Genomic DNA, 27,799 nt, shown 5'->3' with positions numbered 1-27,799 from the left:
TTTTATATCAAATATTATGAAATTTCAATAATATTTCTATTTCTAGATGTTGATCGTGAATCTACGGCAAAACGAGGCAGAATTCGATAAGATGAGCGACGAATCTTCCGAGCTGATGCAAATTAGCGGTGAAACAAGATTTTCTGCCAGTGTCCAACAAATCACCTCTCGGTTCCAATCTATTCAAGCGACTGCTAAAGTAAATATCAAAAATGTTATTTTTGTTTCTTCATCTTTTACTTTTCTTTATATAAAATTTTACTATAGAAGTATAAGAAATTTAAAAAAATTTTGACTTATTATTACATTTTCTAATCTACTTTTGTAACCATCTTTTTTTCTATTTTGAATGGACATAAAATCTCGTATAATCACTTAGTTCAGTTATTTCGAACATTTTTCTTCTCATAATTATACCTTTCATCCTAAATAAAAATTAATAAAATCTGAAAATATTCATTTGAACCATAGGAATTAGTTAAAAAATGTGAACAAGCAGTGGCAGACCACGCAGCCTATCTTGAACGTTACAAACAATGTTCCGAATGGCTAGCAAATACACGAACTACTTATCAATCAATCAAGGATGACTTCAGCGGTACTCGTCAAGAATTAACTTCGAACGTGGCAACCTTAAAAGACCTTCTAGCCCGACAATCTTCGGCAACTCTTTTGATCAATAATACTGTCGAAGCTGGAGAACGTTTGTATCCTACCACAGGCATGGAAGGCAGAGAAATCGTCCGCCAACAATTATTAGACCTCCAACGAGCCTTCGAGGAACTCTACGACAGCATTGCCTCTACTGAACGAGAATTGCAATCGAAGATTTCTCGTTGGTCCGGTTTTGACGAATCCAATGAATCGTTCGACAAATGGTTGAAAACTGTCGAGACTCAATTGAAACCAGAAATCGAGTTGAAAACTACTTTGGACGAGAAACGAGCCCAATTACAGATCTATCGTTCCTTTTTGCACGATATTCAATCCCATCAACAAGATTTACTCGATCTTCGAGACAAGGCTGACAATTTACCGGATTCCACGGACAAGGTGCATCAAACGCTGAAGAAATTGAGCGAGAGACACGCAACCGTGTTGAAACGTGCGGCTGCTTTTGTCGAAAGATACGAAGGCATCGTTAGTGATCATCAACAGTACAGCAAGGCTGTTCTGGATACCCACGAGTGGATAGATGCGACCCACAACGCGGTTATTCTTTGGGGTGACACGGAACTCGAACGTGTATCTCTTCACACTAATCTGGACAGATTGAGGAACTTATTGCAGAGTTTACCAGAGGATAAACCAAGAGTGCAACAGATAAGAACATTAGGCGAAAAAGTGATTCCAGGCACGTTGGAGTCTGGACAGATCAACATTCGATCCCAGATCGATTCCTCACAGCAAGAGTGGGAAAGTCTGGTCACTGCGGTGAAGTCTACTATAGAAACATTGGAGAATAAGCTTCAACAATGGAACGAATTCGAAACGTCGAAAGAACGATGTTTAGCTTGGATGAGAGAAACTGACACCAAGCTTCATGCGGTGGATTTGAAGGCTACTTTGCAGGAAAAGAAAGACCAATTGGAACTTTTAAGAACTCTTCAGGGACAGGTGCGTGCGAAAGAATTGGAGATAGACGCTGTTACCGAAAAGGCTCAACAACTTCACAAGAATATTACGTCTCGTACCACTCATATGTCGGAGTTGAGCATCAAGTATCAACAAATATCTAACAAAGTGAAAGACTTGAATAGTCGTTGGCATCAATATGTGACTACTCATCAGGAATTCGATAATCAAGTGGCAGAATGTACTAGATGGTTAGACGACATTAGGAAGAAGCTGGCCTATTGCTCTGACTTAGGTGCATCCTCTCAGAAAGATTTGGAAAACAAGATGGAGATAGTGCAAGACTTATTATTGTACAAGGAAGATGGGTTCGCCAAAGTACAAGGTATTGTGGAATTAGCCCAGGCAGTCTTGGCAAATACGGCTCCAACTGGACACAAGGCTATCAACGATGCTGTTGGAAAGCTGCAAGAGCAGTGGAGTGCTCTGGCCTCGAAGATGTTGGAGACCAAAACTAATTTGGATGACTCTATCAATAAATGGGCTGGTCTTTTAGAACAGATACAATCGATGAACAAAACCGTGGACTACATGCAGTCTGCTTTGAACGAGTTCATGCCTTTTCAAACTACCATGTCTGAAAAGAGATGTCAACTGGAACGTATCAAGGCTTTGGAGGAGAAGGTTCGATGTGAGAACATTGAAGTCGATAGTTTGAAAATCAAGGTCGCTGAGATGATTGCCAGTGGACCTCAAGGGTTAGCTGCATCACAGGCACAGAGCATTCTGAACAGATTCGATACGTTGTTTGAAAAAATCAAGTCCTTGCTAACAGAACGTGAAGAACAATACAAGGATCATAGATTATACAAGGAAGCGCACGATGATATTATTAATTGGTTGAGCCGAGCTCGTGAGAAGATTCCATCTATGAAGCAGAGACCATTAAGCGATAAATTGGCTATCGAAAACGCTGTGGCTCCACTGGAAAGTTTGTTGAACAAGAAGGCTCAAGGAGAATTGTTAGTGGAACATCTTCAGCATACTGGGAAGGTTGTATGCGCAAGCACGAGTCCTCAAGGTCAGGAAATTATAAAGAACGAAGTGAAAGCTTTGACTCAAAGTTTCGAAGAACTTTTCAGAGGTAAGTATTTCAGGCTTTTTCTTTTTTATTTGCTAAATATATAATTTCTTTTCTATCATTTATTTCATAGAAATCAAGCAACAAAAGGATCAATTAGAACAAACAGTGAGCCAATGGCGCGATTACAAGGACGAGTACGAAAGATTAAGCGATTGGTTGCAGCAATTTGATATTCTCATAAAGGCGCAAAAGAATTCTCTATTACCAAATGTAGCTGAGAAGGAAAAACAGGTGCAAGAAGTGAAAGAGATATTGGAGAATTTGCTAAAAGGGCAAGAACAAATCGACAAATTCAACAAGACAGCGTCCAGTCTACTTTCGTCTCACTTGGACACCTATATAAATAACCAACTTCGACACTTAAACTCGCGTTATCAGGTTCAGGTGAATCTTGCCAAGGATGTCCTGAACAAAGTCGAAACTAATCTAGCTCAACACAAAGAATACGAAGCTAATTTGGAAAAAACACGTGCATGGATCGAGAATGCGAAACAAATTATTCGAAAGGGAACAGAAGCAGCGTCGACTAGCAGCAGAGAAGAATTGCAGAATAGATTGGACAATATCCAAGAGTTGTTGAGAAAACGGGAAGAGGGTCAGAACTTGGTCCATCTGACGGTGAATTGTGGTGAGAAAGTGATGAGAAACACTCGATCAGATGGGCGAGAAGAGATCAATGCTCAATTGAAAGAGATCCAAAATGATTGGGAAAGATTGGTGAAGAAGATCTCGACGACGAAAGTGCGTTTAGAAACGAGTCTTCTTCAATGGGCTGATTATAGCTCGTCTTACCTGCAATTGCAGCAATGGATCAACGATAGAGAAGCTAAATTGCAACAAGTCTGTGAACAGAAGGTATCCAAGGCTAGAAAGGGTCTGGCTGGATTGAGTTCCTTGGCTATCGGAGAAAGGAAGGCGAATCTCAGGCAAACGAACAGCATCGTTCAAGATATAGTGGCGTTTGAACCGATGATTCAATCGGTTACAACGAAGGCCGAGGATCTTCGACAAGCCACACCAGCAACAGAAATTTCCATCAAATATGAAACATTGAGCAAACAAGCTCAGGAATTGTATGCCAAACAGAAGGAGACTGTAGAGCAACATCAAGCGTTTATAGACAGTGGAAATGAATTTATACAATGGATAAGAGCTGCTAAGGAGAGGCTTGGTAAATGCTCCGAGCCTACTGGAGATAAGGAATCGTTGGCAAACAAAATCACTCAATTGAAGGTATTGCAAAGTGAGTTGCCAGAGGGTCAGAAGAAATTGCAACACGCCTTGGAGCAAGGAAACGCGGCATGCCAGATCGCGGATGAGGAGGACAAAGAGATTATTGAAGAGGAAGTGGCGTTGTTGCAAGAAGAGTACGATAGTTATGTGTAAGTATTATTGTGATTAATGTGACGCGAAGATACAAGTTAAGGAATAAAGGAATATATTTTAAGAATATATACTGATGATTTATAATTTTTTTACAGGGACTCCCTGAACAACACCAAGAGTTTGTTGGAAGTTGGAATAGTGAAATGGACAGAATACGAGGATCAATTCTCGGAAGCTACCGAATGGCTCACACAGACCGAACAATTAGTGCAGTCGTTTAACAAACTTCAAGATAGTTTGGAAGAGAAGAAGAATGTTCTCGAACAGTTCCAAATTCACTTACAAACTTTGTTCGACTGGCAGAAGGAATTAGATCGATTGAATATGAAAGCTCAGATGTTGCTGGAGACTTGTGCGGATACTAGAATTTCGAATGCTATTACTCAATTGACGACCAAATATAATGCTCTTCTATCTTTGGCTAAAGAAATAATGAGACGTCTCGAGTTACATTATCAGGTATATTTTATTTTCCATAATTTTTCGTGAATCGCTTTGTTTTTATAGATTGAGAGACTCGAATTTCCCATTTTATTTCATATACGTATTACTTTTCTCATATTCAGGAACATCAACAACATAATACGTTGTATCAAGAGTGTCAAGATTGGATAGAACGAACACGTGACAAATTGAGCGAGTGTAAAGAACTTCCAAGCACTTTAACCGAGGTGAACAATAAATTGCACACTTGCAAAGCCATCAGACAAACACTGGAACAAGGCCAGAACAAGTTACGTTATGCTCTCGAACTGAAAGAAAAAGTGATCATGAACACGGAACAGAATGGCGCCGCAAAGATTCAAGAAGATACAGAGAATCTGAAAACAGAGTTTGAGAGATTATTGGTCAATGTGGAAGACATAAGACAAAAGCTTTCCGCGAGAGCAAGCGCATTGGAGGAATTGAACAAAATTCATCGGTTGACTACAGACTGGATCGAAGAGATCGAGGGCAAAATTCAACCAGGTGAAATGTACAAGAACGATTTGAGCGAAAAACGAGCGGTATTAGAGAAATATAAGACAGTTCAGAGGGATATTCAAGGTCATGGTGAAACCGTAGACCGATTGAAAGCTCGTTTGGCTGAAGATTCCAGTATACCTATTGGCCCTTATCAATCCACTATTGCCAAGTACGATGAATTGACCAAATTGATCGCTGAAAAGATTAAAGTACGTATCTTCTATATAAATACACGATACAGGGATTAGAGGCAAAAATGAAATAAAAATTTTTGTCATTTGTCATTGTTTTTTAAGTATTCATATTTTTATTTTTAGAATTTGGAAGAGCAAGTGAACGATCACGAAAAGTTCCAGCAAGCTCACAATGAAGCAGCGGATTGGGTTCGCCATACAAAACTGGAACTTCAACAAAACTGCGACACTCATGGAGAGAAGGAGCGAATCATTGAACGAGAGAACAAAGTAAACCAGATCATAGCTTCCCTTCCCAAAGGAGAGAGCTTGATCTCGAAGGTAATCGAACTCAGCGATGGTGTGATCGCTAGTACAGGTCCAGAAGGTCAAGAAACCATCAAACAGGACATGAAACAACTACAAGCAAACTGGAAATCTCTGCAATCTCAGTGTCACGAGTCCCAGAAGACTTTGTCCAACTGTATCGCCAACTGGTCTCAATTTACAACTGCGTTAGACAGTATGAAAAGATGGATAGACCATTTCCAGAAGAAGGTGAACGACGAACAATCGAAAGAGAATAAAACTCCGGAGGACTTGGTCCGATGCAAAAGCCTCGTGGAGGAAGCTATCCAACAGAAACCAGTTTTGGAAGATCTGAACGACAAATGCGAGGCCTTGCTGGAGCTGAGCGCTTGCAGCTGGGCTCGTGACAAGACTGTACAATTGCAATCTGCTTACACGTCTCTGTTGACCGATATGCAAGGTCTTGTTTCTCGGGTGGAGAAGAATCTGTCCGATCACACCGAGTTCCTGAAGGCGAAGAAAGAAATGGAAGATTGGTTGCGCATTGCTCGAGGCTCAGTACAAGATTGTATGGGCGTTGGAGATGCTGAATGGGCTAAGGATAAGTTGGAAACTATCAAGGTATGCAATTAATAATAGACTATGAATTTTTATTCAAATAAACTATGTTCGTATATTTGATTAAAAAAAATATATAAGAAGAAGCTAAAATCAACTTGAAACATGAAGAACTTTTTCATCAAAATCAACTTGAAACATGAAGAAAGAAACTGTGTTAAATTAAAATCACTTTTTGTTTTATCTCGATTAATTATTAAGGATTCAAAATGTTTAAGACAAATACTTGTTTAACATGGCGCAGAAATTATGAATGGGTCTGCAATTGAAGCTTATATTTTTTTTTCCTGGAAACTATTTCCACGAATCGTGAAAGGATTCTTAGAGGATTAATTATAGTTTTTTTTAAAAAATCATTTGATTTTCTTTTCTGTTATAGATCGTAGCAACAAGAATTACCGAGGGTCAACATTTATTATCAACATTGCAAACCGCCTTCACGAAAGCCATAGACACAGCTGTACCAGAGCAACAGGATCAATTGAGATCAGACATGGCGGGACTCCTTTCCAGCTGGGAACAACTCAACATCGATTTGAACACCGTTCAAGCTCAACTTAAATCCCTGTTGCACCGTTGGGACGATCATTCAGAAGCTCATGGAAAATTAAAACGATGGTTGGAAGAAACGGAGAATAGTATGCAAGATCTTCCAGACACAAAAGGAGAATTCGGCGATATGAAGACCATGCTTGAACGTTATAAGCACATCCAGGAGGAAGTACGCGGCAAGAAGACCGAGTTGGATCATTTAATGGACGAAGCTAGCGAATTGTCGAAACTGGCGAAGAAAAACACGCCTCTCGAAAGAACGAAGGAATTGTTGAAACGATGGGAGAATTTGAGCGAAAACGTGGACGAGAGGAAGAGGTTGATCGAGAACGAGATGCAGGAATACAACGCGTATCACGCAGCCTTGCAAGAGACAGAGAAATGGTTGTTGCAAATATCTTTCCAATTAATGGCCCACAATTCTCTGTACATCACGAACAAGGAGCAAACGGTGTCGCAAATTCAGCAGCATGAAAACCTGCTCGCGGAAATCGAGAATTACACGAGTGTGTTGAACGATTTAAAGTTGAAAGGAAATGGACAGATCACTCGATACGTCGCGGTCAATCCCGAGATTAAGACGATCATCGAAACGCAACTGCAAAATGTTCAAGAGAGCTACAACTCTTTGTTGAACACGGCGCTGCAAATAAAGAAACGATTGGCGGAATCGTTGGTCAAATTCCAGGAATACGAGAACACTCTGGAGAGTATTATGAAGAATTTGGACGCGTACGAACCGGAAATCGCTCAAGAAATGGAAGCGCCGTTGGATACTCTCGACGCAGCGAAACAGAGATTCGAAAATGCGCGCACGTTGCACAATAAATTGCAAGGGGAGAAGACGAGGCTTGCTCTGGCTGTCGAGGCTTGCGAGGCTGCGGTAGCCTGTGTCTCCAGACCCGGAAGTCCTCTGGATGCGCCGCCTGTGCAAATTCCAGCTAGGGAAGTCGAAGTGAGAAACAAATTAGAGGAATTGATCGATCAGGTATTGTATTTAATTTGATATATTTATTGTTATTGCTTCATTTTTGTCGCCTCATCGATATTAATATGTACACTTAAAAATCTAACATTCTCAAAATGTGATATTTAATTTTCCAATAATCCAATGTTTAAATTCAATTTAAATGCGAGATGTATACGAAATATTGAAAGATATTGTAATTTTCAATAGGCACAGGGACACTTGATGAACGTAACCAAGGCTCTAAACGAGTTGGAAGAGCAAACACGACAGAAGAACGTTCTCCGTGCGTGGATTAACCAGCAAAGGGCTTTGTGCGCCGAATGGAAGTCTCGTCCAGCGAAATTGAGATCCGAAGCAGCTCTTGCCGAATTGCAAGCTATGAACGATTTGCTTGGAAACGTTGGAGAACGTCGAACCCACGCATTGACAGAGCTGTCTCTTCACGAGGACGATCAGGATATCGAGGAGGGATTGAACAAACTGGAGGCAGAGTTGACGGATGCCATTGGTGGAAAACAAGCGGCGCAGGATCTGATTCAGAAGTATAGGACACAGGTGCAAAACATGCAATCGTGGTTGGATACGTTGTCCAAAAAGGTGGACGTTATCGAGAAAGGGAACGGGCAAACGATTGGACAGAAGATAGCTAGCGTGAAAGAGATCACGACCGAGTTCGAATCCCAGGGACCTGGAAAATTGAACGAGGTGAAGACTTTGAGCGATCAAGTGATGGATTCGGTGAGCAATTTGGATTCTCAGCAAATAGAAGAGCAAATTAAATCAGTGGAGAGACGATACGCTGATATTGGGAAGAAACTGCAGAGGAAGGCGCAAGTGCTGGACATGACTGCTCAAGGTATCGAAGCTACAAGGCAGGAGATCGAAGAGAATAGAGATTGGATTCAGCAAAAGAAGAAGCAAGCCCAGATGTCCGAGCCTGTTGGATTTGACAGCAAGCAGGCAGAAGAAAGGCTTCTTGCCTTGAAGGTAATTAAATTATCTATTAAATAAAATTCAAATGCAAATTATCTTTCACTTCTTTTTATTTCCAATTTTTTATAATTATTTATATTTATTTTCAAGAATTAAAAAAAAAAGAATAAATGGAAAAATATTTATATCTTTTTTTTTTAATTCTTGAAAATTTTATAATAAAATTTAATGATAAAGGAACAATAAAAAAAAATATAAAGATTCAGAGTATTGGATTAAAATCGAGAGAGAAGAGAATATTTATTCATTTTTTGAAAATATATCTATGATATACATTATTGAATTGTGCAGGCAATGTTGAAGGAAGCAGAGGGAAAACAAATGGTGATTGATACGTTGGAGAAACGAGTAGGAAACATGCAGAACGAATTAGAGTCGAACGAGCAGCAACAACTGGAAAATGAAACGAAAGCTCTGCGTGGTGAACAGTCCCAACTTTGCACAATTTTGACAGAGGGAATTTCGAGTGCCACGGCTGCGGCTGATGCCCGTCGTAAGTTCGAGGCTGATCTCGAACGAGCACGAAGTTGGATCAAATCGAAGAGCAATAATTTGAAGAAATTGAGCGGTTATCTTCCTCTAAAAGCGTCGAAAGTCGAGCAAGATATCGTGCAACACGGTGAATTGGAAACTGATATCGATTCGTTCAGCGAGAAAGACCTGAACGACATTTTGAAACAAGGAAACAATTTGCTGAAGGAGTGTAGCGAAGAGGATCGTGCCAGATTGAATAAGATCTTGGATGAATTGAACAAAGACTACGAGGAGCTGAAAAGCGAAGCACAAGAGAAACAAGCTGCGTTGGCGGATCTTCTTCAAGGGCGAAAGGCTTTCGAGAATGAAATAGACAAGTGCCAGAGATGGATCAATGAAGCTGAAGTTGCTACATCTTCGGATCTGAGAACTTCAAGTATTGATATTCTAAGAGAGCAGCTGGCTAAGGTAAGATATATTTAAATAATATATCAACTGTTTATTATATTTTCTTCGTGAAATCCATTTAATATTTTTATGAATATATAAAACTTGTTTCAATCATCTTCCATTTATTGCTCCAGTACGATCGTTTGAAGAAAGAGGCAAAGGAATACGCAGACGACATCGAGAAATTAATGCAACAAGGAAAATCGATTCTTCCAACCGTGACCGATGCCGATAAGCTCGAGTTAAACGAACAATTACAAAACATGAAGGAAGCTCACGGTAGAGTTGCTGGTATAATAAATGAAAGAGCTCTCGCTCTTCAAAAGAGCATCGACGAAGCCGAAGAATCATTGGCACGAGTGGCTGAAGCCATTCAATACATGACAGACGTTCAGAAAGAACTTCACGAGCTTAACAAACCTATTGGTTCGCGCGTAGAAGACGTCGAGGCCATGCTGGATGCGTACGAGAGAATATTGAACGATTTGAAAACGAACAAGGCGAAATTGTCCGACTTACAATCGATCAATGTGGCCGATCTTCATGGGGTATTAACTCAGCAGGATGATCTGATGAAAGCTATAGAGTCCCAAATTGCGAAACTTCGCCAGTTACTTTTGTTACGTCAACAATTCATCGCTTTGATCACAGAGATAACTACGTTCATAGCCAAATATACGGAGATCGTTCGAGATATCGAGAATTCTGGCCAGACGACGGAGGAAAAGATCAAAAGGTATTTATATTTTATTTATTATATTATTTTCTTAAAATTAAATTAAATATCTGATTCTAATCTAAAGAAATATGAAAGATATAATTAAAAAATATATTTTGGAGAATTTTAATTGGAGAACATATTAAATGCACATTAAAATGCGCGAGCGTATGTAATACGTACAAATATTATAGAAATTCATGTTTTTAATAGACACAATTATAAACATGTGTAAATATGGATTATAAATGTGCATTGTTTTGTAAAAAAAATTTTATTTATGGAAAAAGGAAAAATTACTCACCATTCTATACATTTATTTTTATCATTTTTTAAAATCTAATTACGAAATTTGATGTATTTATTTTCTTTATGCTTATGTTTTTCTCCTTACATATAAAAATATATTTAAAATATTTATAGAATATATAAAAATATATATAAAACATAAAATTTAAAAAATAAAGTATACATCTGATATAAAAGTTTAAAAATGTAAAATAAATATATTAAGTATACACGATAAAACAGGAATATTTACGAAATAAACATATAAATGGCATATAAAAATATAAAAATATACATAGAATTTAATATTATGTATAAAACATAAGATATATTTTATTTATATATTAGAGAAAGGGAGAAAATTCAATTTTTAATACCCGTGGCGCCATCTCGCGGATGGACGCTGGAAGCTCCGACTTGTTACCCGGGTTACAGAATAGGCAAGGAGGTATTCGTAATAAACAAGGAAAGCAACATTGTGCGAGAAGGACAGAGAACAAATTCCCGCTCACCGCTTGCGCATGCGCACTAACATTTTTTAACATATCGAGAATACTACATAGAAAATCAATCAATTACTACTTTTCTACGCAAAATTTCTGTACTTTTAAGATCGCATGTCAAAGCTAGAACCTCAAGCAACTTTCTCATATAAATTTTAGTACGATTCTCTTTTTAATTAATTATTTATTAATTATTAAAGCGTCATGTACGCACTGACGCAACCGACGTTCGATGCATTTTTCGCTAATTTCACGTTATTATAAAGATTATTTATAAATATAAGTATATACGTCAGAAACGTTGTTTCTTCCGCTACATTCACATATAATTTTTATTCACAATTTTGTTCTCGTTTGAACGAATAAATCGATTGTTTGTTGCTCGGTCATAGATCGAGAATTTGCGATTGAGACATTCTCTACGATTATCATTAATAAATAATTAATTAAAAGGGATTCCTTATTAAAATTAATACGAGAAACTTTCTTGAGGTTCCATCTTTGAGATTCAAGCTTAAAATTGTAGAAATTTTCAGTAAAAAACAAGAAATTAATTAATTTTCGATGTAATGTGTTCAATTTACTGAAATGTGTTACTGCGCATGCGCGATGTTAAGACAAATTCGTGACGGAGCAACGAACAATCGATTTATTCGTTCAAACGAGAACAAATTTGTGAATAAAAATTATATATGAATGTAGCAGAAGAAACAACGTTTCTGACGTATATATTTATATTTATAAATAACCTTTATAATAACGTGAAATTAGCGAAAAATGCATTGAACGTCGGTTGCGTCAGTGCGTACATGACGCTTTAATAATTAATAAATAATTAATTAAAAAGAGAATCGTACTAAAATTTATACGAGAAACTTTCTTGAGGTTCTATCTTTGAGATTCAAGCTTAAAATTGTAGAAATTTTCTGTAAAAAACAAGAAATTAATTAATTTTCGATGTAATGTGTTCAATTTACTGAAATGTGTTACTGCGCATGCGCGATGTTAAGACAAATTCGTGACCGAGCAACAAACAATCGATTTATTCGTTCAAACGAGAACAAAATTGTGAATAAAAATTATATGTGAATGTAGCGGAAGAAACAACGTTTCTGACGTATATATTTATATTTATAAATAACCTTTATAATAACGTGAAATTAGCGAAAAATGCATCGAACGTCGGTTGCGTCAGTGCGTACATGACGCTTTAATAATTAATAAATAATTAATTAAAAAGAGAATCGTACTAAAATTTATATGAGAAAGTTGCTTGAGGTTCTAGCTTTGACATGCGATCTTAAAAGTACAGAAATTTTGCGTAGAAAAGTAGTAATTGATTGATTTTCTATGTAGTATTCTCGATATGTTAAAAAATGTTAGTGCGCATGCGCAAGCGGTGAGCGGGAATTTGTTCTCTGTCCTTCTCGCACAATGTTGCTTTCCTTGTTTATTACGAATACCTCCTTGCCTATTCTGTAACCCGGGTAGCAAGTCGGAGCTTCCAGCGTCCATCCGCGAGATGGCGCCACGGGTATTAAAACCATATATTTATCGCTTTCGTATAATTTATAAGCTTTTCTAACAATATTTTAATAAAAATAAAAATAAAAATAAAACACGAAAGCGAAAATTTGATGATATTAAGAAGTATTTGTTTGAAAAAAAGGAAGGAAAGTGAAAAATATAAAGATATATATTTTTATATATATTTTAAAACGATATATAAATTATACAAATTGTAAAAATGATATAAAATAATATAAAAATATGAAAATATATGCAAAATATATTACGATTTACATATATTACGACAAATAATATATATATACATATATGTATCATTCGTAATAAATAATTACTTGCGAAAAATTACATTATGGATTTGAATTGCATGGATTTCGGGATTATTTAATAGTTTCGAAAATTACAAATTTAAAAAATGTTGAAAATTATAGAATCACTTTCTAAATACTTCTATTTTCAATTTTTCAGGTACGACGATGCAATTCTAAAGATCCAAGAATGCGAAGCTACCCTCGCCAGTGCAACGGACAAGGGTCAACAAATCGCAGCAGAAGGTTCAACTGTAGATAGAAACAATATAACGGAACAACTACAGTCTCTAAAACAACAATTGCAAGGTCTGAGAAGAGCTGTGGAAACTCAAAGGGAGCAGCACGAATTGGCAGCAGCGGAACACAAGAGACTGGCGAACGAATTGGCTGAGATTCTCGATTGGTTGGAGGACAAAGAGAAAGAAGTGAAATCTAGACCCCTGCTAGAAAGAGATCCAATCAGCGTGGAAGCAGAATTGCAAAAACATAACGAGCTCTGCGAAGCAGTCAACGAACATCTCGATAGAATTAGAAATTTGAAGAATTCTGTCCCTCACGAAGAAGGAATGCCTGGTTCGTTGAAGGAAATGCTGAGCGAGGCTGTCTCTCTGTTGACCTCTTTGCCCAGAGAAATGGAGGAGCGTGGAAATTATTTGGAGAGCAATATGAAGCTGAGACAAGAGTATGCTGCTCTTACCGAGAAACTTCGAAGTTGGGTCCGCGAGGCAGAGATTCGATTGGAAAGTGACAAGGATGGACTCGATTTCGAGAACATCCTGAGCGATCTCGAGGAGCACAAGGTTTGTATATCGATAATTTATGACAATTTACAAGAGTAATGCATTGACTGAGATACAATCTGACACGTTGATTGTTTTAAAAAATAAACACTTTTGACAGAAATCTAAAATTATAATCGTTTAAGTATCTCGTTTTGCAAATATATAGCTTGAATCTGATCTCGATTATGACAGTCTATTAATAATAAATAAGCTTTAACGATGGATCCAAATTATGATAATCTATCTTAAGATTAAAAATTCATAATAAAATCAGAATCGCTCTAAGACGTATTATTCGATGTACAAAATCGTAAAAGAATCAGAAGAATTTATAAAAGAAATTTAATTCGAAACAGGTCAACGATATTGTCTAGTATCACTATCTAGTCAACTGTTTTTTCGAAATGAAGAATTCACTTTATCATTAGCACGGATGGATCTGTATTTTGCAGATCTACTTCAGCAGCGAGCCATCGATTCGCGAATTGGTGTCTCAGCAAATTCAGCAAGCTGGTGACAAAATTTGGCCGTCGTTGAACACGTCCGAGCAGGAGGAGTTAAGCGCCGAGCAACAGCAGCACACTCAATTATTGAAAAACACGTTGAACACAGCGAAATCTCAACGCGCCAGGTTGGAACAAGGCGCTGAAACTTGGAGGGATTACACGCAAACCCTGGAACGAGTTCGAGCCGTGATAGCGAGGAGCAGATTCACCGACGAGCCTGTCACCACTCTGGCTGGACTGCAATTTAACATCCAGAAGATCACGCACGCGCTCAATGACATACAGGTTAGTCGATAATCGTGACGTCTGTTTGCCGTGGAAATTACACAAGTCTTCTATCCGCACCGTGCTCTCGTAATTCGTTGAACGTTTAACAATAATTAAACGGTGAAAGATAAATTTTGCGTTTCTTTTTTCCCCCCTTTTCAATACAGAATCAACAATTCGAATTGGATCTATTGATCGAACGCAGTCAAGAAGTGCTTCGATTGGCCGACGCTAATAACAAGAAAACGATAGAGGCGCAGATTTCTGAGATCAGTGCGGAATGGAAAGAGTTGGTTTCCGGGTTGGAAGGGCGAAGGGATGCTCTCGAGGCGTTGTCCAAGCATTGGGAAGATCTGGAGGCGCAATGGTCACTTATCGAGACTAAAGTAAATGCTATCGAGGAGAAGAGCAAACTTTTGGACACCGTGGTTCGTTCTAAGCAACATTTGCACGACACCATCAAATCTCTACATGTAAGTATTGCATAATATTTATCTGATTTAATTGAGGAAAAGCAGTATGTTGACGAGTTACATTTAAATTTGATAAATGAGTTGCGGTATAAAAGTTGACGAAACGAATAAAAAATTGTATTTAATTGTATTCACAATATGTATTGTCTATTTTGCGGATTTTATTAATTTTAATTTTATATTCGTACATTATAGGAGTTGGTAACGGAAGCGGAGAAATTGAAACCGATGGCAGCGGAAGTGAAAGCTTTATCAGGACCTGTTCTAGCATATCTGGCTGCCTTCACAGAGGCTCCAGCTCATGCTCTCGAGGAAAAGCTGAATAAATTGCAGAATTCCGTCGAATCGTGAGTGAAAATGCATTTTATTGTAATGTCGCACTGCCAAAGACACTGCATCGGTGTCATCAAACTATCTCTTGAACGGGTTTCTTTCGAAGTCGAGGTAATTTCCTGTAAAATAACGCACAAATATCGATTAGCATTAAATCATTGTTCGTTCGCGTTTTTAACTTTTTTTTATAGAAACAAACGTTATTTATCCGTTATTAATCTTTCTTGTTTCTTTCTTTTAGGAAATATTTCACGATACAGAGATTTAACTTTTTTAATCGATTACTGGACGATTTATTGGATAATTTTTTTTTTTTTAATTTCGTTAAAAGGCTTCGTGACTCGTTAAAAGTATCATTCCAAATTTACCTGATAAATTGCTCCATCTATTTTTTATCGCCATTTTTTTTTCATTATCAAATTAACGCGAGATGTAATTTATCTCTTCTATTTTTCATTCTAAACAGAATTATCCATTGTTCCGCTAAATTGCGGAATCATCGATGAAGGGATCACGCGGTGCGCTTGAGTGCGATTTCAACGCATGTGCATGCGTGTGTATATATGTGCGTGTCTTGCTTATGCATATTACCATCCCCTAGGGAAGGTAATATCCGCTTCCCCCATCCTTTCATACTTTTTGTTTCAGGTTATCTTCGCATCGAAAATATCGATAATTCAATTTATTATATAAATATATCTTCTTCTTGTCACAATTTTTACTTTACAGGATAATTTATATTATCTACAGCCGCCAAACCGTTTAATTATTTTAATCTGTAACTCGTAAATTTCGAATTCACTCGTCGAAAGTTCGTTCATCTTACGCACGTTTATTCTTCTCGTCGAGGAGAGAACACTTGATTTCGAGAAGTTCGTCAAACGTTCGTCGAGTAATCGACGAATAGAAAAGGAGAAATAGTAAAGTAGAAATACGACGTGGAAGAAAAGGAAAGGACACGAGTAAGGTTTCTCGATAGCGATAGATTCCTCATGGATTACAAGGTGTATCGATTTAGCATGCATTACGTGTTCCACTGTGTTCCATCATACCCAAATTAATCCCATGACGTAATTAGACCTTGTAAATAATTGTGCATAGGATATCAGAATACACATTGCGTCATAAAATTAATATCAAGAAACGAAGATTATAATATAGACATAAAATTGTATGATCGCATCAGATTAATATTTTAACCAATTAGAAGAAAAAGAAAAGAGAGATAGAGAAAGAGGGACTTCGCTACATTATTTAATTACGATAATAGGATCGAGAATATAATCTACAATTATTATTTCAATCAACAGTCTTCCTTTTTCAATTCAGATTCCATTGAATTCTACAATAATATGAACAGAGTTTCTTCTCATTTTCTCATAACTGAGTTCTCTTCAAAATTGAAACTTTATTCACAATGCTCGTTAAATTTTCGAAAATTTATATAGATTTCATTGTATAGATTCGAATAACAAGAAATATTAACATGTTCATCGTCTTCACTGCTTTCTTTGCACAATAATTCTCAATTAAAAATTCATTTCGCGAAACTTTAATAAAAGACTTTTAATCATTTTTAATCTACGTTCCAACCTAACAATTCTTCATTATATATAGTTTTTCGTACAAAATTCACTCATTCACTCCATCTGTATTATTATACGTAAAACGTATATATAAGCAGTCACTAACCCAATATCGAAATTTCAAAATTTCAAAAACGAAACCAAAGGAGGAGAAAACGAAGATAGCTCGAAGAATGCCAAGGCCGCACCACACCCACGCGTCCAATCCGTTCGTTCGAGCGTCAGATCAAAACTCGTCGAAAAGGGAGGGGGAAAAATAACGAAATCGAAAGGGAAGGGAAACAAGGATAACTCGAAAAATTTCTTCGCATCTCGCAACGAGCAACGCGAATCCATTTCCATTTACGAGCAATAACTTTGTTTGTAAACACGTTGCGACGGATTGCGCAACGCGTATCCCGTAATTCCGCGCACAAGCGACGTCGGGTCATTAATCGACATTAGGTAATCCTGTCCGCATTTCCATCGATTCGTGTGATCCTCACGTGAGCGACTCTATTGTACTCCGTTTCGAACGTGAGGAAAAACATCGTTGCACAGCGGGGGAGGATAGAAGGCTCTCGTTTCGGGAAAAAGGGGTTGCCACCAACCCCGAACTTATCACCCCTCCTGTTGGTCGATCGAATTCACCACTAAATATAGATTTGACCAAGGAAAAGTGAAGCGACCGCCACACGTTGGCCCGCTTCACAATTTCATGGCGTAATATCCGCGGAGTTGGGTTTGCACGGCCAGTCATCATTCGTACGCGGCGACGCACACACGAAATAAAAGTATGACGGGAGTTTCACGTCGCTAAGTTGCCGAGGCTGGATTCGCGTGTCGTTTTCAGCTTATTAAACAATCGTCGTTGGCTGGCTACGTCGAGTCGCCGAGTCGTTAACGTGACATTGACGGTGTTAACAGCGGTGTTGCAGCGATTTGCTTGGTGAAAATAAATCGTGATTTTTCTCTTCCTTTCTTTTTTCTTTTTTTTTTTTTTTTTTTCGAAAAAGCTCGACGTTCACGACGACGTTTATAACGTCGAATTAAATTCAAGATCGTGCTCGAGTAATTAGATAAACGACGTTGTGAATAAGATCGGGTTAAATATAAAATTCGTGGAACAAGTGATTGGAGTGAACATAGGTCAAGAGTGCGTGGCTTTCAGTGAGTTACAAATATAACGATATAATTGAATCGTGCAGTGCTTCGTTTCGAAGTGATATTGCGGTGGTGAGGTTGCTTTTTTTTTCTTCTCTTTTATTGATTTCGCTCGATATCGAGGATTAACATCGCGAACGAGTCGTTATCGAGCACGTTTGTGCAAGAGTTGTGGAAACGCCGGACCGGAAAGTGCGTGGACGCAGTGCCGGCACCCGATGGTCAACGGGCACGGAATGTCGATTGACAGTACGTAACGATGAAAAATTTCACGAGTGTTATAAGGTTTATTGGGTTAGCGGGATTGTACACGGTTATTGGCTTAAATATTATGACCGTGTCAGCCCTTGTAGCCTCTCTCTCTCTATCAGCAATCGATACCGAGGCGGAAACGTGTTTCGGTGCAGCACGTGTCTCTCGACGTTAACCTCGCTGCAGTGTAGCAAAGAAATATTCTTGAATCCGGGTGTTCTCGTGTGAGAATCATAGTACGGCAGTGACTGTTCAATTTCTTCTTTTTTTTTTTCTTCTCTTTTTACACTCTTTCTCTCTTTTTTTAGAAAATCGATGGATTGTTGAATTTTATATGGCGACTTTTAGAGATAGAAGTGAAATCTCTGTCATGGTGAATGAACGTAAATGTGACAGATACGCGGTTTGATTATCTTCGTATATTGTTTACTTATGCTCTCGAAGCTAAAAATCGAGTTTTTACATTAATAATGATTCACGTCTAGTTTTTAGAAATAATTTTGTTATAGATTTACTTATCTATTATATTTATCGCGGATAGGATTGATAATTTCTTCGTAATCTCATCATTTGCTTCGCGTTATTTCGTATTTTGTTCGTTTTATGTAATTATTCATCCGCTTGATTCATCTCAATCTGGCGAAGTTGTGCTCGAACATAAATTTTAAAACTTAACTCCCACGATCTACAATACGAATACAATACAATAAATAAACCCTGGTTCGATAGGTCTGAAGGATTATTCAACGTGTCACGAAGCTCAAAATCACTCTGACCCGAATGAAGCGAAAAACAGCAACAAAGTTTAAATCTAGTTTCAGTACGCGTGATTTTAATTTTCACACGAATTCCAACGATTGTATTAATTCACTCGATCTCCCCGATACTTGCTCCAAAAAATTCAAATACAAATAGTTCGCGAAAATGGAAATCGAAATCTTTATTCTACGACGTATTGCAACATCACATGCAATCCCTCGATCCACATTGTAATATCGTCGAATCCACGGTTGCCAAAATACATTAGAAACAAACATGATGACAAAAATCTTCGAGCCAATGAACTCGAGTTGGTATATTCGGGGGGAGGGAGTGTTCTTTTCCAATGATGAAGAGAAAGACGAAGAGTACGACGAAGACGAAAATTAGGACGAACACGAACGAACGCGAGGACAAAGACGAAAACGAAGACGAACGAAGAGGAAGAGGAAAAAGAAGCGGATAAGCTACATTATTCTTAGGATACCGGCGTACGCCGCTTTTCGGCTGTCGTCGATTTTCGTTCCTATCCGTCTTGGCGAGCGTTTCAAGCTAAGCCGCATGCGTCGCGGCGCCTCGCCAAGACGAAAATTCAAAGCTAACGCTATTACGCCCTTCTAATAACGTTTCGAACCGCGAACGCTGCTGTTTAGCTTGATCGTGCCGCGCCATACTGTTATCCGATATATATTCACGGCGAATTTTTCATATATCTCACGCGATCAAAAGAAGAAGAACGATCACCCTCGAACCAGGCAGGGAAGAACGAGATTTTGTCGAGGAATCGATTCGATCACGATCGATTTTATTACTCGATTGGTACGATTTTTATTACCGTTGAATCTTATTATTATTATTATTATTATTATTATTATTATTGATAAATCTTTCCTTTTTTTTCTTTTTTTTTTCATGCGTTTCTTCGAACATCGAGATTCCGTTCTTTTATCTCGTTTCAAACGAGAGTAGATAAATATAGGTGGATAAAGAGAAAGAAATTTTTGATCGAAGTGATAGAATATTTTAAGAGTATAGTGGAACGCATAGTAGGTTACTACTGGTATATCTTTAGTGTACTTGGTGGATAGATATCTAAAAAGTGGACCATTCTATTGGTGTTACGAAAATAATCCCGACGAACGATGTTACTCTGTGATGTTGCCGGAGCACGTTGGCTCGAGTCACTATCCCCGCATAAGGATTACATCACGTGGATTACACTTCCGGAATTCGCTGTCGATCGTGATATCTCGGGGGCAATGACAATCGCGTTTAAAATATCTCAAAATCGAAATTCAATACTGGAATACAACACTGGAATTTGAAGGAAGTGTAACTCGAAACATTGAATTGATCAAACGAATTCAAATTATAAGAATGTTTCTATCGAATACGTTCGATTAAATTAATTTCAATAGATTGCATTCCCATGTTTTCGGGAATATCGAAAGTGAATAAAAGAATTTCGTGAAACGTGACTAATCGAGCGATCTCTTCTTTATATAATTTCGTGTTAGTCAGCGCGATACAGAGCGTAACGTGTTTCGCAAATTTCTCGTTTCGTCTCGAAAATACCACAACCGCCGAGTGGTGATTGCACCTTGTGTTAAACTTCGTTCATTATTAGCTGCGATGATGTCATCGTGCGAAAAGAAACGCGGTACGAAACTTGACATTGACATCAGCCTTCCACATATATTGAAATTCCACTTCCAATGGACGATACAAGCACGCGTTGAATTCTTCTCAATTTTTATTTACAAATGGCGTTGAATAAAAAATTATTTACCATTCAACATTGAGCATGAAACAATATTTGGCAAATTCATCGTTTTAAAAAGATTTCAATTTTTTCAATAAATTATCGTAGTTCGAGTTATCGGGATTAAGACGATTTTCAATGTTTTTTCTATTTTTTTCGTTCATCTGTTGTTAAATTTGATCGCAATATTTTGGTCAGTAGATGGTTTATGAATAATCGAAATCGCGACGTCATTGTTGTTCGATATATAAAACACCTTGAAAACACGATGCACCGGTTCGTGTTCAAAGACGAATCTTAACAGAGCGATGACTGATTGCGACATTCCTCATGATACATTACGACGATGTTGTCATCTTTTGTGAAAATACTTGGCATCGATACACACTTGAATACATTTTAACGTAATGAGATTCAACATTATGATAATTCATTTACGAATTCCTGAATATTAGATTAAAAGTATCAATTCTCTGAATTTATTTGATATGGTATATTTATGTCGATGTATCTTCGACGATACAAGATAGCCAATTATTTAGAAAGAATGTAATAGTTATGAAACCAGCTATTGTCACAAAAACAAAGACAGATATAGAAAATGGAAAAGATATTCATTAACAAAAGAATAATCCCAATTCCAACAGACTTCTTACAAATCTTTAACGTGTCTTCGTCATCTATCCCTCGATTACAATTAAAATACAAATATTGGCATATCGATATCACTGAAAAAGAAAATATTAACAAACAAAAAAGATAATTCCAAATCTGTCGAGTTCTACTGATCGACTTCAAATTTCCAAAACATCTCTTCATCATCCACCCCGACTATTGGTCGTAAAAAAATGAGAACAGATGGCGAATTTTCGAAATTGGCGAATTACTCGAAAGAAAAAGAAACATTGTTCATTAACAAAAGAACAATTTCAATTCCGACAAGTAACCAACCGGTTCCTCAACACAATCGCGCACATATAGTTCGTCTACTTTTAGCCAAAGCGTCCTCCGCTCTGGCTGGAATGAAGCCAGCTAGCTACAGCTGAACCAGCGACACGCATTTCCGATTCTAATTTCGTCCTACCTCCGTACCACGTACAATTCCTCGTGTTCGATCGATCCTCCGTATCCTCAGCTTTTTCTTCTTTCACCTCGTGCTCCTTCGTCAACCTATGCCCTACAAATCCAACGGGCGCCACGATGATCGCCACGTTGGCACGCATTATTTGAGACCCGTAGGCCAAAGGAAATATGCTAAATTCTATTTTTATGCCTGGCTTCCGTGCACAACCACGCCGCTAACAGGCAAATCGTTTTTCCGTTAGTAAGGTAGCGACCACGGGCTCGCCGACGGTCACGTTGATATCCTGTCGGTTCTGCGAACACGTAAAACTTCCGGTCGTGCCGTAAACGTGTCCGTCAATTCGAGAACACGCGTAAGTTGTTGCTGTTCGAAGCTTCGTTGACCAGTCAGAGTTTTTAAAATTGTTCGACATCGAAGAGAGTTGTGTCTCTATCTGTCCAGTCTTTAATTTCTTCTCCAGAGTTTAATTTAAAAAAAATATGATAAATATAATTTGACATCGTTCACGAGATACGATTTTAGAAATTTTTTAATAAAAGAAAAACAACGGAATCTTTCAATCCTCCTCTTCTAAACTTTCATCTTTTTGAGTTTGGCACAACTTCGTCGCAATTATCATTTCATAACCGCGGTGCGACTAGGCTCTCGACCTCGAAGAAACGCCAAAGAAAACGCCAATCAGAGATAGAGAAAAATATTAGCACACGCGAGAGAGATATCGAATAGCGAATCAGAGGGAATCGGTTTGCAGGCTCATCGACACCCTGCAGACGAAATCCAAGAAGGCGGACGAGGACTTGGAGGCGTTCGAAGGCACTGAGCGTGAGATCGATCAGCTGAGGAAGCGTCTGAACGAGGCGCGCGAACGCGCCTCGAACTTGTACATATTCGGGCCGGATCAGGACGCGACCGAGGAGGAGCTTGACGAGCTGCGTTGGGCTGTCGAGCAGCTCCTCGAGAGCGGGAAAAAGTTCTCAGGAAGCACTAAGGCGCGGTACCAAGCTAGCCAGCAGCTTGTCCCCAGCGATCTTGCCCAACACCTGACCGCCCTCGAACTTTGCGCCGAGGCGACAGCGCAGGCCATGGAGGAGAAACAGAGGGATCAGAAGCGCGCGAGAACCGTCAGATCGGATTATCTGACCGATCTGGACGAGGTTCAAGCGTGGATAAGGCAGGCCGAGTTGAAGGTTCAGGACAGATCGATCGAGCCTGTACCTCTCAAGGATCAATTGAGGCAGGTGCAAGAGGAGTTGGGTACGATTAGCGACAAGCTCGAACGATTAACGAGAAATGGCCGTACCATTGCGGAGAACACGAGGGACGATACGGAGAAACAATTGATCGACAGCACCGTTCACAACGTGACCGAACAGTTGAACCAAGTGAGGAATTGGTTGGACGAGAGGAAACAAGTGGTGGCGGATACCATTGACGCTTGGCAGAGATTCTTGTCGTTATACGAGGCCGTGAGGACGTGGACCGAGGAGAAGAGACAATTCTTGGTTGAGCCTTTGAAGCTCAGCACCCTCGTGCAGGCTAGGCAAAGGTTGCACGAGTATTCGGTACGTGAGCAGGAAATGGACTGATTGACGGGGCTAACTCTCTGTTTCTCTAGAATTCTTATGAGAGACGGAAGAATGTGGGTTTTTGGTTCGATTTATCGATCTTCTTTGTCTAAATTTCTCTATTAATGTGTATATATATATATTGGATTGAAGGGGAATTTTTATTTCTTTAGAATTACTTCGAAAAACTCATATTCCTTTGCGTTTCATTCGAAAAATAGAGAAATTCGATTGTATTCTCCTCGTATTCTCCGCGAATTTTATTAATCCTTGAATCTGTTCCGCGCCGCTTTGCAGACAGCCGTGAAAAGCTGCAAACAGATAAACAAGAATCTCAGTGACATGGGTAAGGAGCTCGAGAGTATCGGTCAGGTTTGCAGCGTGGGCGACTTGCCCGAGAAACTGCTCGAAGCTGAAGAAGCTAAGGTTCAAGTCGAGGGTCAACTGTTGGAGAGGGTTAGTTTCTCTCGTTTTTACAAACTCTATATAGGGAAGGCGTGCGTAAGATGAACATTCGTTCGAATTACTCGTTTCAGAACGCGCTGCTGCAAGAAACTAGCGAGGAATGGGAGCAATGCGAGCGAAAGATGAAAGAAGTGAAAACGTGGATCGAGAAAGCGAAACAGAGTCTCGAATCGCCGCAGAACAAAAAGAAACCGTTACGGGATCAGCACAGCATACGGGAGAAAATGCTGAGCGATATTGCGATACAGAAAACGAAAATCGGTATATCGATGGAGAAGCTCCAGGTTCACTTCCGATCGGGGATCGGTGGCGATAGCCGAATCGGCGAAACGGTTGACGAGCTGCTGGCCGAGTTAGACAATCTTCACGCCAACGTGAAGGAACAGACTACAGCGTTGGAGGGTTGTTTAGCTCAGATCGATCAATATCAACAGGTCAGGACTCGCTCCTGACTGGAGCTGCGTTCTTTTGAAACGTCATTACTGATCCAAGAAATTAAAATGGTGAATAAGTTGATAAAAAGAAGTGAAAAGTGAAACACTTTCACTTTGCAAGTAGTCGACTTGTAATGAATAAAATGCAAGTTGCACTTGTATAAAAATTACACGGTTTTACTATGAAAAAAACTGTGAAAGAAAATACTATGTTTTGCTTAAAAAAATGCAAAAATGTATTTAAAAAATTACATCTTTCATAATCCAAGTGCATTTACACGTTGCACTTATAAAAAAATTGCACGTGCAATATAAATTTATTTAAGTGATCTATCATCTTGTTTCACCTATTCACCATCGATAAAAATAATACTTTTTTCGAGAAAATAATTATACGTATTATTTAATTTATTTTACTCGAACAAATAAGATCAGTAATATTTACGATTTCGAAAAGAATGCGGCTGACATCTGTTTGTCGTTCTAGGAGATACAACAATTGAGGCAACAGATTATGCAGGTAGAGCAACAATTGAGGGCAGTGCTGAGTCCGACATATCTGTCCACCGACAAGGAGAAGGCGTTGCAGGAGCAACAGGTAGGTTTGCCTTGATCCCATCTTTTTATCACCTGCACAAGTGCGCTAAAGCAGCAAGTTGATTTTTTGCATCTGCTCGATACCAACTGAAGGCCACCACCAGGATATAAAAACGCGATTCTCCCTTACATGTTTTTTTCTTTTTTATTTCTTTTGTTTTTTTTTTTTTCTTTGTACACGTTCGTGGTCGGGGGTAGTTTTCCGAACGATAAAGTCGAATTTCTCTCTGGCATCTGCTCTCGAGACATCAATGCCTGCTCTCCGAAATCTCTCAAGTGACTAACAATTAACCGTCGATCGAGCCGCATTAATCCTTAATCCGCATCAGGATGAAACGAAATTTTTATTGGCTATCCCTTTTAAAAAATATTTCTGTGTATTTTTTAAAAGTAGTCAATAAAAATTTATAAACCAGAATCTGGAAACATTTTGATGATCCATTTCTAAAATAATTTCTAATGGGAGACAGAGATCGACGTATCTTTTTTATTATTATTATTATTATTATTATTATTATTTATTCAAATCAAAGTGTTTCCGTTGAAATCATAATTTATAGATCCTTGTCGATTCCTTATTTTAATTTTCATTTCATACACGTATCTTTATAATTATTTTTCCTCACCTCACCAAAGCTTTTCATAATTACTCACCAGTGCTTAACCGCTTAACATCTTTCTTTTATTAACTTTCCAACATCTCTTCACTTTCCTCTCTTTCTATTTACATTCCAAAGAAATTATAAGACAACTTTCATTGTATAACGCTGTTTCCAAAATTCCAAAAGAATTTCGAATTCACGTACAAAAAAAAAAAAGAGAATTGTTTTACGCTCGTTGCAAAGTTAATATCGAAATCGATCGTTCTTTCGTAAAAACGATTGAACGATCGTGATCGCGCAAGCATGCTGATCATCGTGGTGGTACATCATGTTACGCGGTATTGGTTGGTATCATGCTCTTGACTAAATCTTATCACACCTGTTCTCTTCACAACCGAGAGATCAATCGGTCATACGTCACTGTTCACGCACGTCTCTGCGTCTCTGTCTTTCTAATTCTCATATAATATCCTTATATACATCACAAAAATCTTAACGATACACATGTACACACATACACATATATGTTTTTTCGTGATGGAGTTTACTTGATTTTGCTTGTTTTTCTTTGTGTAACGTCACGTGTTTCTATCTTTTTTTTTTATTTTCTCTTCTTTTCTCGTCGTATTTCACTTGTCTATCTGCGTGTTTACGAGGAAAATGCGATTCCGCATATTGGAATTGCACTCTTATGGCACTCTATACAATTATTTATTTATTTATTTATACAGAGTTAAAACGAAGAGACAACGAATAATCGTAACAGTAGTCGCACAAAGATATGTAAAAACCGTATCGTACAATATGCAAACACCTAATTGTATCAAACACTTTAATTCACTTTAGGCGATCGAGGTTCTGTCTTCACAGAAAGTAGTTCAGCTGAATTTTCGTATTGTTGTTGTTCGCAATGAGATATACCTTTGCTCGTTCGATCGAGAATGAATATGGAAACGTAAGACACGCAAGAAAATCAAGTGACCTCCAAGACGTGTGTCGAGACTTGTGAGAACGCAGCGAGCACAAGTCAACGCTCCAAAAAATTAGTCGTATTAATAATCTCTCTCATATTCTTTGAATATATTTTTTTTCTTTCTCATTTAACTTCATATTGTGTCTTATCTTTTTCTTTTTTTTCTTTGTATTAACTTTTTTAATTCATCGCATCGGCTATTTGATTTACGATATTTTGTTTGCTGTATCCTTTCCCGTCTCTCCTTTAAAAAAATATATATATATACATATATAAATCCATTCCACACACGTTTCACCTTTACCCTTTCTGTTTCGTTTCGATCATCGTTTACGCTTCAAACATCTTCCGATTTCTTATTTCTCTCCTTATTTCTCATTCTTCGCTTTGGTTTTCTCGGATCTCTGTCTCTCTCGATCGAAATTTCGTCCACGATCTCGTTCCATCTCGCTCGATCGCTCGGCGTGTTGTTGTTCCTTCGTTCCATCGTGATAGATTTGTCGTGAGAAGATCAAGTCGTTGCAGAGCAAAATCCAGGCGCGTACAGAGAGGTCGAAGATCCTCGCGCAACGTGGCAGGCCCGATCCAGAGCCATTGGATCCATGACCAGTCTAGATAGGCGATCCAGATCGTCGAAAGCTTCGCGATACGTCTGGTCACGTTGTGACAATCATTAGCGTCGTTTCCTCGCGTTCGTTTCTTTTCTCACCCGGTGCAGTTCCGCGAGTTCCATCTCGAGCGAAGGGAACGTCGAAGAAAAAAATGGCAGAAGATTCTCTTTCAGAGAATCTGTCAGCTGTGAAACATCGTCGTTCGTCCTCGTTCGAGGAGTGGATACCGATTTTTAATACCTCAGGATCTTTTTTTAGCGAACTTTATATTATATATATATATTATATATATATATATAAATGTATGTACAATATATATATATATATATATATATATATATACGTATATCGTCTATATTATATTATATCGAGCAAAACTTTTTCCTAAATGTTATTGTTCGTCCAGGCATAGAGAGCAGACTTGCATTCTTATAAAAGAAAAACGAAAAAGAATAGAAAAAAAAAACGATCGAAAGTATGTTATTATTTTAAAAAAGAGAGAATAAAAAGCCTTCTTTGTTGCAAAAAAAAAATAAAAATATCGTGTATTTCTTCGCGAGCCAAACCATCGCTGATCATAACGTTAATCTAGCATACGTGCATATACTAAAATTACCTGAAGAAAGATATCTTTAAAATTCCACGATA

General features: G+C 38.2%; 1 protein-coding gene and 1 long non-coding RNA gene across 6 annotated transcripts in view; one reads left to right on the top strand and one right to left on the bottom strand.

The window, feature by feature from the left end:
• The window catches only part of Msp300 (Muscle-specific protein 300 kDa), a 109,096-nt gene that overhangs the window by 33,897 nt on the left and 47,400 nt on the right, over positions 1-27,799 (top strand). For 4 of the 5 annotated variants that reach the window (XM_086912316.1, XM_086912315.1, XM_086912314.1 and 1 more), the window contains 18 exons: positions 47-199; positions 472-2,719; positions 2,790-4,101; positions 4,201-4,564; positions 4,672-5,280; positions 5,389-6,174; positions 6,551-7,711; positions 7,901-8,680; positions 8,978-9,628; positions 9,745-10,346; positions 13,115-13,757; positions 14,192-14,530; positions 14,680-14,985; positions 15,181-15,332; positions 22,656-23,466; positions 23,767-23,925; positions 24,006-24,368; positions 24,856-24,966. In XM_086912316.1, coding sequence (XP_086768442.1) covers positions 47-199; positions 472-2,719; positions 2,790-4,101; positions 4,201-4,564; positions 4,672-5,280; positions 5,389-6,174; positions 6,551-7,711; positions 7,901-8,680; positions 8,978-9,628; positions 9,745-10,346; positions 13,115-13,757; positions 14,192-14,530; positions 14,680-14,985; positions 15,181-15,332; positions 22,656-23,466; positions 23,767-23,925; positions 24,006-24,368; positions 24,856-24,966 — 11,550 coding nt within the window. Of the gene's footprint in view, positions 1-46; positions 200-471; positions 2,720-2,789; positions 4,102-4,200; positions 4,565-4,671; positions 5,281-5,388; positions 6,175-6,550; positions 7,712-7,900; positions 8,681-8,977; positions 9,629-9,744; positions 10,347-13,114; positions 13,758-14,191; positions 14,531-14,679; positions 14,986-15,180; positions 15,333-22,655; positions 23,467-23,766; positions 23,926-24,005; positions 24,369-24,855; positions 24,967-27,035; positions 27,691-27,799 lie in introns of those variants that run through there. The other variant, XM_086912319.1, reaches the window with a different exon arrangement.
• Positions 15,106-17,668, bottom strand: LOC147656981 (uncharacterized). The gene is made up of 2 exons (XR_015293369.1): positions 15,687-17,668; positions 15,106-15,437 (listed from the first exon to the last, which is right to left on the bottom strand). It is a non-coding gene; the product is annotated as an uncharacterized LOC147656981 (long non-coding RNA).

Source organism: Apis florea, unplaced genomic scaffold (genome assembly GCF_048593485.1).
Source record: "Apis florea isolate Af1SG1 unplaced genomic scaffold, ASM4859348v1 contig_3375_pilon, whole genome shotgun sequence".
NCBI lineage: Eukaryota > Metazoa > Arthropoda > Insecta > Hymenoptera > Apidae > Apis > Apis florea.
This window is presented reverse-complemented; position numbering and strand designations above follow the sequence as displayed.